General features: G+C 42.7%; 1 protein-coding gene across 1 annotated transcript in view; it reads right to left on the bottom strand.

Moving 5' to 3' along the window:
• The window catches only part of prkar2aa (protein kinase, cAMP-dependent, regulatory, type II, alpha A), a 352,482-nt gene that overhangs the window by 93,900 nt on the left and 240,599 nt on the right, over positions 1 to 17,983 (bottom strand). Inside the window, exon 3 of the mRNA XM_072473004.1 lies at positions 14,100 to 14,155. Within this exon, the coding sequence (XP_072329105.1) occupies positions 14,100 to 14,155 (56 nt within the window). The remainder of the gene's footprint in view (positions 1 to 14,099; positions 14,156 to 17,983) is intronic.

Raw genomic sequence — 17,983 nt, 5'->3', positions numbered from 1 at the left:
CAAAGGCTGCCATATCGGGACTGTTAGGTAATATGGACATTCTGAATTCTCCCTCAGTGTACCCGAACAGGTGCTGGAATGTGGCGACGAGGGACCTTTCACAGTAACTTCATTGCAGTGTTAATTGCAGTTTAAGTGGTAAGTAGTCACATCATACATCAGCCTAAACCGGAATGTTATCCCGGCCTTGCTGCATGTGGGCACAGACTGCTTGATTGTCTGTTCCAAATGGAACTGAACACTGTGCTATCATTAAAAATCCCCACTTCGAACCTCATTCGTGGAGGAAGGTCATTGGCAAAACAGCTTTAGATGCCTGAGCCACGGGCATTGCCCTAAAGAACTCCTGCAGCAAAGTTCTGGCCTGAGATGATTGACCTCTTACAACCACAAGCATCCTTCTTTGTGTTTGGTATGACTCCAGCAGTGGAGGATGTTTCCAATGCCGATGGATTTGAATTTTTCGAAGACACCTTCATGCCACACTCCTTCAAAAGCTGCCTTGACAATCAAGGGCAATCACCTCCACACCAAATTTGTCCATGCTTGGACCAAGGCTGTACCGCATTCTGGTGCTGAGGTGTTCTGGTAGAAGCCACAACAAGCAGTGAGCAGAAGATGTGTGAGTAAATCATTTAACAATAATGTCGACAACACCTTCCATCACTTCACTGATGACTGACAGCAGACTAATGAGGCATTCATCGGTCAGATTGGATTGCTTATTTGTGGCAGGACATAGTTAGATTATTTTTTATTTTATTGGGTTGCAAGATGTAAATATACTGGAACAGCTAGATATGGCTAGTTCAGGAGTTTAACGTCTACAGTGGAAATGGTTTGATGGCCATATCCTTTGCTGTTTCCACTGCACTCAACCTTTTCTTCCTGGAGTTAACTAAATTAGCTTCCATGATGATGCCTCATGTAGAAGCCAAGATGAATGGATGAGTCAGCAATTTTGGCTGAAGATGATTGCAAATATTTCACAGCCGTGTCTATACTGCTCGTGCTGGGCTTCACCATCATGAGGCCTCTTCCCAAGACTTTACAAAATGTCCCAAGACTTTCAAAAGACATTTGGCAAAGTTCCAAAGAAAGGCTGTTAACTTAACTCAAAGCTGTAATCATTGTGGGGAATTTACAGGAAAGAATAGGAGGTTGGCCTGGGATAAAAACTATCAGGTATTTCTCCCAGGGGTTTTGCCAAGGAGAAGCAAAGGAAGCAGTCAATAGGGTGTTAATCCAATTGACAAAATAAAGCAAACTAATAAGGGCAAAAGAACCAGAGAAAACAGCTTAGAATTTGCAAAACGAGTTGGGTAAAATATGCAAGTGGACAGAGCAATGACAGGCGGAATAGTGGCACAGTAGTTAGTACAGCTGACTCACCGTGCTAGGGACCCTGATTCGATTCCGATCTCGGGCAACTGTCTTGCACTTTCTCCCAGTGTCTGCGTGGGTTTCCTCCGGGTGCTCCGGTTTCCTCCCACAGTCCAAAGATGTGTAGGCTAGGTGGCTTGGCCATGCTAAATTGCCCCTTAGGGTAGGGTTGCATGAATAGGGCGGGGGATTGGGCCTAGGTAGGGTGGTCTCTCGAAGGGTCAGTGCAGACTCAATGGGTTGAATGCCCTTCTTCAGCACTTTCGGGATTCTATAATTCTATGATAGGTAAACAAGTGTAGAAAAAAGTGGCACAGGTGCTTCACAAATCGCACTGAAATAATTAAGCGTGATGACAAGATACCTTCAGAGTCTTGATACTGGTAAGTAAAACTCAACAGCAGCACACTTCATTAAGTAAATAGCTAAGATAATTGAAGAGTACATTCAGAATAATACTCGTAATAATAGGTCAAAAAGACATTTTCATGCAGAGATGGGACCAAATGCACCAAATTTTGTTCCTGGAGGGATGGGTTTCTGGTGCAGTTTGAGTAACAATCAGACTCGGGCTTGGATCCGGAAGAGATCAGGCACCGAGGCAGGTACTGCCAGTCCTAAGAGCAGTTTGCTGCATTCTTTCAATGATGTCCCCACATGAACGTTGGAGTGGTCATTAGTGAATATCTCTTAACCTTTCAATTGTTGATGTAATTGACGGCTGAAACATTGTCCTGAGAGACTTGGTCCATTAACTGCATATCATTTGCGTAACCAACAGCCTGGATTGGATTTGTTTATTGTCACGTGTACTGAGATACAGTGAAAAGTATTTTTCTGCGAGCAGCTCAACAGATCATTAAGTACAGGGGAAAAGATTAGAACGAGTACAAGTTAAGTAAAAAGTGGATCTGTTGGGGAGAGCTCGCAGAGAGTCGCCTAGTTCCGGCGCCATCTTCTTGACTTAAAAAGCTATTGCTGTTCAAAGCCAATGTTGCCACACCTACCCTCCAATCACGCTGTTGTTTCACCAGTCTTTTGCTACTCACTCCTGAAAGCCACTGAATTTTAAGCAAACACCATGCAGCAGCTCTCACAGCTCAGCAACACAATTCACCTGCTGCACTTCTCGCTCCAACCCGGGCCCTCACACTTACAACACCAATCTCAATTCATTCAGAGGAGGTTGCACAACAAGTGCTTCCATGTTTACGCCCAGAAGTACTGCCAAAGCAGCCACAATGCTCTTCAAATACCTCAGGTCTTCACTACATTGGTAATGTAGGATATGACCCTTAAGCCAAGTTGTCTCACATACAATCAAGAAATGAAAATTGCTTATTGTCACAAGTAGGCTTCAAATGAAGTTACTGTGAAAAGCCCCTAGTCGCCACATTCCGGAGCCTGTTCGGGGAGGCTGGTACGGGAATCGAACCGTGCTGCTGGCCTGCCTTGGTCTGCTTTCAAAGCCAGCGAATTAGCCCTGTGCTAAACAGCCCCAAGACAGTTTGGGGTGAAGATAGCAGGGGCGGGGAGCACTGCGGGACAACATCACTGGAACTCAGTCCAATGCTTAAGCACTTCAGTGACTTTGTGCTATGGTAAGGTGAGAAAGGTGCCCCAATTAGGCGTGCAGCCTGGCCTCACTGCATGCAGTATGGGTGTCTGGTTTCATAGGGCACATTATGCTCATCAGTAATGCGGTGCATGACTTCATCTCATGATTGCCTCTGTCCTCTCCTATGGCTGCGGTCCCCCCCGCCCCCGAAGAGGGGAATCAGGCCCCTGACATGAAGATGAGGCACACGTCTGAAGATATACAATTACCACTGTCCAAATTTTCAGGCCCAAGTACAGAGACAAACACTCCAAAAGGTATAAATAGTCACTGAGTGAAGAGCACAGCACCAATGTGGAGGAGGAAGTGTCAACAGGGGCAGAGGTTCCTGTGCAGTTACCCACTGAGTAAAAGGATTGTTGCAGGGGTGCCCTGCAGCCCATGAGCTAGAGTCTCCATTTGGGACAGAGTATTTGCACCCAAAGTGGGAAGATAAGTAGCCATCTGGCGGAGTTCCCCATGGCATTGCAAGTTGACACACTAGAAATGGAGACATCCATGGTGGTCATGACCTCAAACATATCTCAGGTAGTAGAACGCATGACCAGTAACAATGAGAGAGTGACCAACATCATGGTCAGCCCCATAAGGCATCAAGTGGAGCGCATGCAAGAGGTGCAAGACTTCAGTGCAGTGGCACTAGCTCTCTGTAAGTGTAATGGGAGAGGAGCTAAAGTCCCTGGAAAAGACTATCTGGCAGATCAGTGATGAGATCAACGACCCAGCTGCCTACGCCGCCCAGCCATCAGGACAGCAGATCAAGCAAGAGCTGAGCAATGTGAACAGATGGGTGGTGTATCCATACTTTGAGGGAACCATACCCTCCTGAGATTCTTTGAACCCCCTGTCAGGTGTACCATCTGCTTGCTAGGTCCAAACTTGGGCAGATGCCTCTAAAGAAATGCAAGCAGTGCAGTCGCAAAATGGACTCTAATGGATACCTGTATGACAAGGCTGACCACCACGATCCTCACAGTCATGTAGCTACAGCAGCCTACCTCCACCTCCTCAGGGGTAACATTAAGAACACCACATAGGAGTGCCAAAGCGCGGATGAAATTGCATAAGGTTGAGCACAAATTAGATCATTGTGGCATTGAGGCAAGTGTGGTAATTCACAACATACAAAACATGTACACATTGAAACAATAACCTTTGTATGTGTGAAAAGTTAAAACTATTTCCAAAACAGGTACGAAATGTTGCAGTTTATATGCTGTCAAATGTCTGACTTTGTCACCTGAGCGCAGCATCCAGTTGCTATTCTTCGAGCCTAACAGGTAGTCACGTGCATAGTGTTTCCAATGCCCGATCTTTGCATGTGCAACTCCCTTCTCTTGAGAATATGGCTCAAGCTATAGAATGTCAAACAGAGTTTTTACTCTGGAGCTAGAATAGAGCTTGATGGGAAAATGAAATGTCAAACAGAGTTTTTAGTCTAATGGAATTTCAAGGCATTTTGTTATTGCTTATGTTTTTGCGCTAGACAATTGCAGTAACAAAACACGGCCTTGGGAATCGTTTCTAATTCTACAGATAACTATACTTTATCTGAGAGCCACAGACTGCTGTAATTCTCAGGCCTCCTCTAAAGGGGCTGTCCTTAGGAAGGAAACATTGTCATTTAATTATATAAGTAATTGTCTGCAGTATTAACTTCGACTTGCTACTGCAGACACTTCTGATGTACAGTGCTCAAGTCCCGGCCGTGAATAAACGTACGTTTGTTGAAGTAACTTGGTGTTCGATTGATCATTTCATCCGGACTGAAGGGAAACGAAAATTCACACTCTGCCTTCCGGGTCTTGCTTCACATTTTTGTATGGTAACCCTCATGTAAACCATCGTGAGCATGTCTCTGGCCACAATGGTGGCCTGCATGGACCTCAACAGTATTCACCTGGTCTCTGGGCTCCTCTCATGGGCCTTCCTCCTCATTCTCCCCCAGGTGCTCCTCATCCAGGGAAAGGCCATCTCATTCACCCTCCTCTGGCTCCAGTTCCAGACTCCTTTGCTGTGCCAAGTTATGGAACATATAGCATGCTGCAATCAATCCATTACACTGGAAAGTACATACTTGCCGTATGTGCATGGGCAGCCACCTCCTTTGGAGATATCCTTTATACCAGAGTATAAATCCATGCACCCTGGGAATGGTTGGAACATTCTCGGCTCTATTTCCCATGAAATAAAGATTTGTGACAACTACCTGCGAACAGGCGCTGACATACAGGAACATCTTGCAGTGGTCACAAAGTGGCTGCACATTCAAGGTGGTAGATGTTTCAGTTGATGCAACGGTCTGCATTCTGTATGGGAACCTTACGGCAACATGCACCTGGTGAAAATCATTATGTGGAGATGCCGGCATTGGATTGGGGTGAGCACAGTAAGAAGTCTTACAATACCAGGTTAAAGTCCAACAGGTTTGTTTCGAATCACAAGCTAGTGATTCGAAACAAACCTGCTGGACTGTAACCTGCTGGTGAAAGTCAGTTATGGAGAAAAAGCCTGTTGCCCTCAGCGTCTGAGATATTATGTGGGCTTCAAAAGGGATGAACTGGGCCACCCTGGTGAAATGGGCACCGGTCACGGCAAGGATGCACTCATGTACCGCTGACATAGATTGACTTCAGCACCTTGGAATGAACAGTTAGTAAAACAAATTAAGGGCCATGGTGAGTTTCAATGTCACTGGCAGTGTTTGGCTCTAGCATCTGTTTGGCTGTGGTTCTTGTTGAGGGAGTAAACCTCAGCCACAACCTCTTAGGATAGACGTAGCCCCCTTCTGTGTGGTCTCTCATTCATAACTTGGAAATATATTACTGTTCCTACACTGTCACTGGGTCAAAATCCTGGAACTTCCTCCCTAACAGCATTGTGGGAGTAACTACACCACATGAACTGCAAAGGTTCAAGAAAGCAGCTCACAGCCATCTTCTCAATGGCAACTAGGGATGGGCAATGAATGCTGACCTAGCCAACGAAACCCATATCCCTTGAGTGAATAAATAAAATCTAAGCATCATGTTTCTGTCGACCCATTTCCGATGGGTATGGTCTCGCGCCAAGTCTCCTTCAGGCAGGTATTCAGCATCTTGGTTCCTCCCAATCCAAGTTCCCTCTGTACAGCTGTGCAACAATCTATCAAGTGCCATGCTAGATTGCCATTGGTGCTTGATCCTGATCAATGTGGCCAGCCAGGCCATCTGGCAACAAGTGAAAGGCCAGCAGTTCACCCAATGACAGTGCAGAAAGAGAGAGCACTCTGGAAGCGAGAGGTGGTGGAGAAAAGGAGCCATCATTTGAGGAGCTTGTCTTGGCATGACTGGTAAGTGGTCGGAGGTATTTATTCCGAGGTGCGATTTCGGGTCTGATTAACATTAACCCAGCAGAGACACGGCTGTTTGCATTGACAGGTAATGATCCAGTGCAGATTGGAACACAAGGGTTTACAGAATCAGCTATGCTCAGGAAAGGTGGCACGTGGAAGGGCTGGAACGGAAGCTGCGAGTTGGAACAGGCAGCAAACAGGAAGGTCAATGAGAAAGAGGGCTCTGGAGGGAAATGGCAAGTTGGGAGAGGCAGTGAGCTGGAGACAAGTGGTGGCAAACAGGGGATTTAAGTTATTAAGAGTTCATAAATTTTAAATTGTACTATAAAGGGCCTGACACATTGGATTAATCCACATATGACGATGAAGACTTCTTCAGACCTACGGAACTGTAACCAACACGTTACATTAATAAGAGGAGTTTTGGGCCAGTTAAGTTCAAGGCAGCCAATAGGTTTTGAATGTGAAAATTACAGATCAGGAAATCAATCCACCCTTATTATATGTTTGCTTTTGGGGAAGTGATGTTTCAGCATGTTTTCATTTAACAGAAGTGCTAAACATGGCATGGCTGTAGGTCAGTGTCTGTAAAATACCTTTGAACGTTCTGATGTAGTGAAAGCACTTTCTTTCTTTTATATAGACTGAGTTTCTGGGAGCACTTGTATCATTAAAACCCTTCAATAGATGAGCTAAGTAGTAATAAAAATTTAAAATGCTAGTAATACTCAGCAGGTCAGGCAGCATCTGTGGAGACCAACAGCATTTACTTTTCAGATCAATGACGTTTAACCAGAACAGACAAAAGGTCGAAACGCAAACGTTAATAAGCCTGTTGAATTGGGGATGTGACAGGAAGAATAAAAGGAAAGGTCTGCGGTAGGGTGGAAAGCGGGAGAGCTCAAATAACAAAAGATTTTGTGGTGAAAAAGCCAAGAAGAGTGATAATGGGCATGGTAAAACAAACGAAAAATCTCTCCAGATGAGGTGTGAATAGATATGGAGCAGCTATTTGAATGCAACATGAAAGGATTTTAAAAAAAACAAGTTTATAGGTTTCTGGTTTCTACTGGTGACACACATCCACATATCGCATTGATTTGGGTACACCCAACATTCATTCCGCACATGGACCCAAAAAAATTATAAAAAAGAACATTGCTCCCAACCATGGACCTGTCAGGTCAGCATGGTGGTACAGTGGTTAGCACTGCTGCCTCACGGCACCGAGGTCCCAGGTTCGATCCCAGCTCTGGGTCACTGTCCGTGTGGAGTTCGCACATTCTCCCAGTGTTTGCGTGGGTTGCCCCCACAATCCAAAGATGTGCAGAGTAGGTGGATTGTCCATGCTAAAATGCCTCTTAATTGGGAAAAAATAATTGGGTACTCTAAATTTATTTTAAAAAGACATGGACCTGTCCACATTGCACATGAATCACTTCAGGCTGTGGCTGCTGCTTCACCAGTAAGTACCTCGATGCATTGGGGTCAAGTTTGAGGTCCATTGACATGTTACCAGAGACTTATCAATTAATAGCATTCCCTTGCTTTTCTCTCAGTAAAGAGATATTGAAGATTCGTCACAAGTGCTCACTATGATAGTCACATCGTTGGAGAGTGAGGCCAAGTTTTCCTTCTCTCGCTATTTCATAGAATTTCATAGGATTTACAGTGCAGGAGGCCTTCAGCCCATCGAGTCTGCACTGGCCCTTGGAAAGAGCACCCTATTTAAGCCCCACCCTTCCACCTGATCCCCTTTAGCCCCATAACCCAGTAACCCCAACTAACCTTTTTGGACACCAAGGGCAATTTAGAATGGCCAATCCACCTAACCTGCACATCTTTGAACTGTGGGAGGAAACCGGAGCACCCAGGAGAAACCTACGCACACACGGAGAGAACGTGCAGACTCCACACAGACAGTGACACAAGCCGGGAATCGAACCTGGGACCATGGAGCTGTGAAGCAACTGTGCTGCCCTCAGTTTCTTTTTTTGCTGCTCAGCTTCCTCTTCCCTGTTGGTTACAATTATCTCCTGATAGCATGAACTGCTTCTGGATCTCCACTTATAGGTAACAGGCAAGTGTGTGGAACAAGGCAACTTTACATCAGGGACTACAATTCATGACGTACTAGACTGGCTGAAAAGTGTTTTGAGTCATCCTGAAACCATGCTACATGCCCAAGGGGATCAGGGGTTTAGGGGAGAAAGCAGGGGAATGGAGATGAGAAAATATCAACCATGATTGAATGGCGGAGCAGACTCGATGGGCCAAATGACCTAATTCTGCTCCTATGTCTTATGGCCTAAGTCTTTCTCCATCAGCTCTCACCATATTTCCTTTCCCAACTGAGATAGAGAGCTCATGAGGTGAGGAATAACAGTGTACAAACTTAATTCCAAAATGCATCATTTAAGGATATTTGTGAATTCCCTTAGTAAAACTGCAGCTATCTAAAAAATGTTTTGTTTTAACGGACTAAAGCAAAATAGTGCTCTTGATGTGAAGCAAAGAGTGCCATGTAACTGTCCAAACCCAGACCTGACTCCGGAATGAGCTTGTTTGCTTACCAAGGCAAGCTTCAGAAATAGGCTTTTCTGCAATTCCTTCAGACGTGTATGGACTTTTCTAATCACAATTGATACTTGGCCCACTCAATGGGTTCACATCACCACTAAAGCCAAGCAATGTCTACAAAGCTGCTGTGAAAGAAAAGCAACCTACTGTATGCCAGATATTTGTTGTATTTTGACCATAAAGAACTAAGTGCCCTCAACACATGCTAATGTGAACTTACTCGTCAGTCACTCTGAATATATGATGAGTTTGAAAATAATCCAAGCAAAACCAAAGTCCTGCTTGTTTACCAGCAACCACAGGTGAAAACAAATCCCACCGAACAGGAATTGGATAAGAATCTCTTTGCATGATTTAGTTCCCACAGCAATCAGTGTGATAAATTAACTTGATTAAATACCATAAATTGAGGTCACCTCATTCCCATAGAATAGGCTACAATATTAAACAGACAACTAGCAATATGCCTTTCACTTCTGGAATGTAATACTTAAAAATGTATGCTTACAGAATAGGTGGTATTTGAATACGTATAGAGTTCTGGGCACCACACTTTAGGAAGGATGACAAGGCCTCGGAGAGAGAACAGAGGTGGTTTGCCAGTATGATAGCAAGAACGGAGTGGGAATGGAGATAATTTTCAGGTGGAGGGTTGTTAAGATATCCCATTTAAGTGTGATGGATCAGATTTCATTGCATCTTTCAAAAGACAACTGAGCATGTACGTGGAGAATGAATTTAAAGGGCTACGGGGGAAAAGCAGACATGTGGAACAAAATTAAATGGCTCTTTGAAAGCGCCAACATAGGCTAAATGCCCTCCTTCGGTGTTGCAAGGCTCTGGTTCTACATCATTACCTCACTATAATTCCTGTGATTGTTAGTTGGCAATGCTTTGGAATATATGGCACATCCTGCTTCCCCAGTGACAACAAACACTTGGAGTTGCCTTCAAATTAATCGGAGATGATCTTGTGGGAGGGATAATTCTTCATATTTCGGTGCGCAGAGCAAATATTTTACAAAAGAAGGCCTTCCACAACTGCTTCTGAATACTCCCAGACCGGATCTGTTACTACTTCTAAATCAGTTCCATCTGTGGAGAAAGAAGCATTTCAGACTGATAACCTTTTATCAGAATGGATTAAACAGCTGTTTTGATGACAGATCCACGGCCTGAAATGTTTCTCTCCACAGAGCCTACCTGACCTGCTGAGTATTTCCAGCATTTTCTGTTTTTATTTTAGATTTCTGTATTTTTTACTTTTTATTGAGACTGAATGGCGTTTGAATTCCATTAATGCATCTAATCAAAAGTATTTGGGCTCAACTACAGAAGATACGCCAGAGGAAGGCAATACATTATTGGAATGTGAAGAGGAGAGGAAAGAAGGTTGACTTCCAGGCAAAGTTTCTGTATGGTGCTGAGAACAGGATCCTTGTGAAAAAACGGCACGAGTAACTGTAATGCTCAGTCATGACAGGATCTCTTCTACTAGGCTCAGAACCTCAGGAGCTGATTGATGCCAAAACTCCCTTTTGTATAACTTCTCAAAAGTAGCAGCCTGACACCAAACAGACTGGAGGTCAATATACTGAACTCAAACCACATCAAATTAGCATGATTTAGCACAGTGGTCTGGTTTAGCACAGTGGGCTAAATAGCTGGCTTGCAATGCAGAACATCGCGGGTTCAATTCCCGTACCGGCCTCCCCGAACAGGCGCCGGAATGTGGCGACTAGGGGCTTTTCACAGTAACTTCATTGAAGCCTACTTGTGACAATAAGCGATTATTATTATATGAGCCCTAGTGATCAGGTGCTAGTATTCCAAAAGGTTTCAAAAGCATTCAAAATTCCAGCTTGCTATTGCAGACCATTCCATTGAAAATCCTGCAGCAGACCATCCTCAGGCCAAACCTCAATGACCTCACTGCGCAGTCTCAAACACTCCTTCCAGATGACGTAGCAATTTCTTTCAGTTTACAATACTGTATTCGTGCTCACAATGCAATCTCTTCTACACTGAGCCAACAAATATAAATTGGGTGACCATTTTGCATTCAGTCCACAAGTGTGATCCCAGGCATCCAGCTGTCTTCCATTGTAACTCTCCACCCTACACCAATCTTTAGGTTCATGGCCTTCTATACTGTTCCAGCGAAGGTCAATGTAAGCTCAGAAGTGACATATTTTGATTAGTCACTTAACAGCCTTCTGGACTCAACACAAGTTCAACAATTTCGGACCTCAATTTTATTTTATTTTTGTTTTTTGGATGGCAGCTTAGGTGACGATTTTTCTTTCCTCTTTTAAACCTCCTGTAGACCATCTTTTGCTCCTTTACTTGCCCCATTACCATGATCTTTTGCTTTGCATCATGATCAAATTTGTCATTTCATTTCTTCTGCCTTGATGTTCCTTCTTCCATATCCATTTCCTTCCCTTGCTTAAAAACTGTTACAGGCCAAGTAGTCCCAGTTGTGACAAAGGGTCAACCGCCTAAAGTGGTAATGGTTTCTCTCTCCACTGATGCTGCCAGACCTGCTGAGTATTCAAAGCATTTTCTGATTTTATCTCATGGATGATGTGAAGTGTTCCAAATGGAATATGGCACTTACACCACTTCTGAACCTTGCCAATTATCCAGTGGTACTGGGGCCAGATACCCAAAGAGATAAAGGGACTTGTAATTCAACTGATCAAAATATGTCTGCTTGGCATCCAAACCAAGGTACGAGATGACTTAATAATACAATAATAATTTTATAATCGCTTATTGGCACAGGTAGGCTTCAATGAAGTTACTGTGAAAAGCCCCTAGTCGCCACATTCCGGCGCCGGTTCGGGGAGGCCGGTACGGGAATTGAACCTGTGCTGGCATTGTTCGGCATTACAAGCCAGCTCTTTAGCCCACTGTGCTAAACCTGACAGAGCAAGATTTTAGATGCAAATTTAAATAGAGCCTATTAAAAATGGCAAACAGCAATGCCCATTAGGGCCACACAGACCTGAAAAAGATGTTTAGGAGAGAATTAGATATTCTTTGACAGCTGCTTTAAGAATTTCAGGATGTGTGCTCACTCTTTCTTGTAATTAATGCAAACAAGAACCTTGCTGAAACAGATCTTCTTTTCAGTGGAATGATTAATGGCACAAGGTGTTTTCCAGTCAGAATTCAGGTGGCCTGGTGATATGTTGGCATATTTGTTCCTTGGACATAATATCTAGATTTTATTAACTTGTGGCCACCATGTGAAAAGGTAATAAATACTTCAATAAAATTCACTACCGTAGACGGAAAAGGTAAATTACATTGCAACATTGTGAGCAGATTATAGATCCAAACCAAAATGAAAGTCGGAAAGGCAAGAGTTTAAATTATCGGTCTCTATCTCAAAGGTTAAAATCTTGCCAAATATTTTCAGTATTTATTGTTTTTATTTCATCTTTCTATTGTTTTATTTCGAGCCTGAAGCTTTCAGGTGTAAACACGCTTCTATTCAGAATGCACATTTTGCCCTCATTGCAATATTCATACATAATATGAATGCAATGATATTCATCATTGGTCTCCTTAACAGTCCATTTTATATTCAGATATTGTTAATAGCAATCATTTCATTGCACAATCCACCCTTCCCCTTCTGCAAAGCACTTTTCATTATATGAAAAGAACTATTAAGTATAAGTGGTATTAGAATGCCCAAGCTGCAGCACAGTTGTATAGTAAACTGGAGGCACCGTCTGTAAGTATCTGATTTATGGGAGCAAATATGGGTAAAACAGGATTCAAAATCCCATGGACATCCAACGTTATCTGACCAAACTTTCATTGAATTAGTCTAAACAAATTGCTACTGAGATTTTGTATTTTTCTGCATTTGGTGTTGGCTGAACTGCCATTCAAGTCAGAGGCATTTCTCTACAGGAGACAAATTTGCTAGTGAATTTGAATTGAGGCTGTAAATAGCCCTTCAAATTTAAGCTCAGCTGACAATAATTCCAACAACTCAGTGCTGACCTGCCCCTCTGTGCCAATTTTAAGACAAACTCTACGGTTGAAAATCGATTTCACAAGAGCAAGTCAGAAGCTTTCACAGAAGTGAGAGGAGTAAAGCTGCAAAAACATTGCAGGAATGCTAACCTGCAGAACAGCTAATTGGCATTGGCTTTCACTGATCAATTAAACTCCCCATCCCTTTATCCCAAAAGCAACGACAATTATTAAGACTAAAGCGGCAGGTGGGACCTAACTGGAAACATTCATCTCCAATGCCTAATTTACACTCAATCAATGCCTTAATAAACAAAAGCACACAGAACACAAAAAAAGAGTCAGATGACATTTTTGCAATACAGGATGTAATACTTAGCACTGAACATAATAAAAAGAAAAACAGAAAATGCCAAAGTAATATTAAAGCCATGCTAGATACCTCCCTCCAAAATCAATACTTTTCATTTAAAGTTTCTTGCACTTAAGGGATTTGTGGCTTTCAAAATTGTTAGTTGATCCATTTAGAAATTTCAGATAGAAATTGAGCGATTGACCGGTAATTAAAACCTATATTTTAATTGTCAAAAACATATAAACATAATTGTGTAATAATAGCTTCAAGATTGCTACAGTGCTGTGTCTGCCCAACTCACCTCTAGCAATAAAATTATACCATGCTTAGAAAATGGTCTGATGAGAGAAGTTAATTAAAAATCTGCATCCTATTGTCTTGGCTCACAAAACTATATCTCAACAGTTTTGGTAAATTCTGGAATCTGAACCTGTCAAACTTTGAACATGAAGAATGTCACCTTAATCACAACAATGATGCACCAGTTCCCTAATCTGAAGTGCATTTTTAAAGCAGAAATCCTCTATAGTTTCTCATGAGGCAAATCAAGATTACATGCAATGACATTAAACACTTTAAATACTTCCTAATTACTAAACAATACTGATTCTTGGTTCATTTGTTATCGAGGATGCTTGAGCAAGTTTGCTCTTCAACACCCAGCACCCAGGGGTAAGATGGGTACCAGGGTCTGTCCAAGCTCAATTCTATCCTCGTGCCACAATGAAGATGAGGAACAGAATGGGGGGGGGAAAGTTGTAATATTGACAAGTTTAGAAGTTCTTGCAATTTACCGACATCATATTTATTGATATCACAGCTGAAGATCTTACCCTTGGCTCTGTATCTTCCTCATCGTCGTCATCTGGGTTGAAAGCTTCTGCACAAACTGTTAGGGAATGAATAACAAAATAGAAATTAACAAAAACGTAGCTTCCACGCATACATTTTAAATGTTGTAGTCCCAGAGTTAAAACTCAAACAGAGGCAAAATACGTTTAACCTAATAAAGTGTAAAATATACAGCAAGCTATTTTAGTTAATATTTTCTTTCAAATAAATTTAGTGTACCCAATTATTTTCTTTCCAATTAAGGGGCAATTTAGCGTGGCCAATCTACCTACCCTGCACATCTTTGGATTGTGAGGGTGAAACCCACGCAGACACGGGGAGAATGTGCAAACTCCACACGGACAGTGACCCAGGGCCGGGATTTGAACCCGGGTCCTCAGCGCCGTAGTGCTAACCACTGCACCACGTACCACCCATGTCTTAGTTAATATAAACAGGATCTTAATAGTAAGATATATTTCCCTTTGTTCAACAACTCTCGTCCAACTGCTTCCTTCATTTTCACAATAACGAGGCATATTATTTAAAACCACTGTAAACGACCGAGACAAAAAAAGCTTTACAGCTGGACAAGGTCTTTGAAAGGTTAATTCTGAGCCTCAAATGGCGGTACCAGCAGAAAGGCAAAATATATCCCGTAAATACTACTTCCAATATCTTTGATGTATTGTAAAAGATTCAATATTTGGGGAGTGATTTGAAGAACATTGGGATAAGTCAGGCTTTTTCAAAATGGGGTTTGGGACCGGTGAGTGAGTCACGGGCAGGTGTAAAAAGGGTCGCGGTGCAGCCGGAAATTAATACAAGCATTCGAACTACCAGGTAGGCTCAGCAGGATGGCGAAGAGAAAGAGTGCCACGAAAATGGCTTTTGTGACAGGAGACACGAGGGAATGCATAGCCCAGGAGCAAGGAGTAGAATGGACTGGCCAGGTGACATGGACACCCCAACAGCAAGCCAGATGGTTAGCTATAACTTGGAGCCATCAGACAGACAAGACTGAAGCCAGGTGATCGTTACCTATCAACCCGTTTCTTCACTGTTCTGAACTGAGGTCTGTCAATCAACTAATCTTAAACTGTGCATCTTTTCAGGATCACCCACAAAGAGACTCAGTTCCCATTTCTGTAGAGAAGCAAGCACCAACATCCACCCTGCAAACCTTCCCTATACACACACTCTCTTTCGGTCCTCTCTTTGGAAGGAGCTTTTGGGAACAGTTTGGAGAGCAGTGACTGTACTTCAATGGCTGCAAACTACTTGGTACATATGTAGCTGTGAAGGTGCTAGCAAAATGCAAATCTTCCAACATTAACATCAACCTCAAGGCTCTCCTCTGCACGATGTTCAGAGTTTTACAGCATAGAAAGAGGCCCTTTGGCTCATTGTGTCTTTGCCATCCATCAAGTGGGTCCCGAAGGTCGGCAAAAGTGGGTCCCAGAGAAAATAAAGTTTGAAAAACACTGGGTTAGATCACTTGTCCATTCAACTTCAAGGACGAGAGGCTCAAATTCAACTAGACTGTTGGGATTTTCAAAAAATTTCCATAATGAAATGAGTTTGCGTAAACTCTGTCCAGTTTCCAGTGGACTTGAATTCAAAAGGTTATTCGCTCCTAAGTTCAACACAAATTCAGTTGCTAGTGTCACTCAAAAGTTGTAAATGGTGGATTGATGCAAGTGGATGGACAAGTACAAAGTAGGTTAAGGGGATGATTGAGATGTTCCATCCCAAGAAGAATTAAATTAGTCAATTAATTTATAGTACATGCGTTTTCCTCAAACAGTATAGTTTATTGTTCTCATTTACAATGCAAGTGTCGACCTACACATGCCAAGCGAAGAATATCTTAATTCACATGTCACTAGTTCATGGAACTACTGCTAGATTACAAACCATAGATTTAAACTTTCCCATTCACCCTCCAAAAAAAATCAGTCTTGGTATATAATGAACATTTTCCATTACCTACTTTAAAGTGCCATTTTGTTGAGTTTTATTCCTTATTCCATTGTTTGGAGGTTACCAACATGATGGGACAAATTGTCTTCTTCTAAATCATGAATTTTTCTATGTTTGTAACACCTTAATCTGAAGTGTAACCAAAATTTTCTGGCAGTAGAGACTCCTGTGACACTAACACAGAAAATATAAACACAAGCTTGTGGCAGAGATTGTGCGTACGTGGGAGAGAAACAGAGATCACTTGAACACAACTGAAAGTGAGCATCAGTTTAAGGAGAGATAAAATCAAGAGTGAGCTCATATTCACAACGCTTGTCACACCAAAGCACCAAAGTACTGGGTGCAAGTGTGTAAGCTGTTACAAGCAGTTGGCTTGCAAATATCAGGAAAAAAAAAAACTTTAAATCCACAGCCTGTGTAAAATAACTTCTTTCTTCAGAGCCATTGCACGGGTAGTGTTGCCAATTTGCACCAGAGACGCCAATAATGTTGCCCTTTTTAATATCGAGTGATATTGCTTTTCAGAGTCGCCAGGTATCAGATGATACCACCACAAGGTTCAACCGGATATTAATCAAAGACCCAACAACCAGTCAGTTAGTTAAAGTTCAATAATAGTTTATTTACACAAGATTAACTCACACATGAACATAAAAACACTACAAGCTAAATTATACCTAACACTACAACAACCTGTACTTAACTTCAGGCACCTGGCTTCGGCAGAGGAACAAGACCTTTGTCCGGATCTGGAGTGGCTGGGTCTGGAGAAGTAACTTCGGTTCTGCTGGGCTCATCTGTCTGGTAGCGATCGTTGATCTTGAACTTGCTTCTGGTCGTGGTGCTGCAGTTGGCTTCAGGTATAGGCCGGGCCGAAGGGTGCCGGTGTGCCAGTGCCAAAAGAAATCGAACACATGACAGTGTCTCTCTTTATCCTTTGGGGTTTTGCGCTTTTTGGGCGGTCCTTAGCTTTGGACCCAATAATTCGGCAGGCTTCGATTACTGCCTTAGATTTGAGCTAATAAAGGGGCGGGTGCCTTGATTGCTGGGCGTGTCCTGAGCGGTCATTAACCGTGGCTGTTTGGGCTTCATGGGTGAAGGGAGTGGTGCTGAGGTGCCTGGAATTGTATCTGATACCCGTGTACCAGTCCTTTGTCCTGGGGAAATGGGCTATTAGAATGCAAATCGACTAGAGGTTTCGATACTGTCTGGTTCTACGTTAGCAAATATACATTTAGGCTTGGAATTTGCCCGAATCCTGTATTGGCCATATTTCCCTGGAGTCTTTGCAAGTATCCATGTTTACTTTGTAAGTGGTCATCCCAGATGGCTACAGTAGGAAATACATTCCACTGTTCAAACAGCTGATCTCTTCCTCATGGGTTTAATTTTGATTTTTCTTCCACAGACAATGGTAGGTGACCAGAGGTGGGATTGGTGTAAGCCAAAGGGAGCAGAGAGCAGCTGCCATGCGCACAGCACAGAGTGAGTTAATCTTCTCACTGTGAATGGCTGCACGTATGGCGGAGCACTGAGCAAGAAGATCTCTGTCTATAGGCAATCTGTTGAGTAAATATCTCTAAGCAAACATTTGCTTTCTTGAAAGCATTATTAAAATACTCTCGATATACAACATTTTCATATAATGAGTCTAACATAATATTATAATTTGGATGAGGGTGAGGGGAGAATGAACCATTATTACTAATTCATTGGAAAAGGGATCTTCCAAGCAAGAAGTTTGCGATCTATTGTGCTAGATAAATACAAGGGAGAAATTAGTGCAAGATTGTGCTGATAGTGTTAGATATAGGAGGAGATTTGTGTGGAGCATTAACACCAACATGGAACAGTCAAGTCGAATGACCCGTTTGTGCTACACATTCTATGTAATTCTACT

The sequence above is a fragment of the Scyliorhinus torazame genome, chromosome 13, assembly GCF_047496885.1.
Source record: "Scyliorhinus torazame isolate Kashiwa2021f chromosome 13, sScyTor2.1, whole genome shotgun sequence".
Lineage (NCBI taxonomy): Eukaryota > Metazoa > Chordata > Chondrichthyes > Carcharhiniformes > Scyliorhinidae > Scyliorhinus > Scyliorhinus torazame.
Note: the sequence above shows the minus strand (reverse complement) of the source record. Positions and strands in the feature narration are given on the sequence as shown.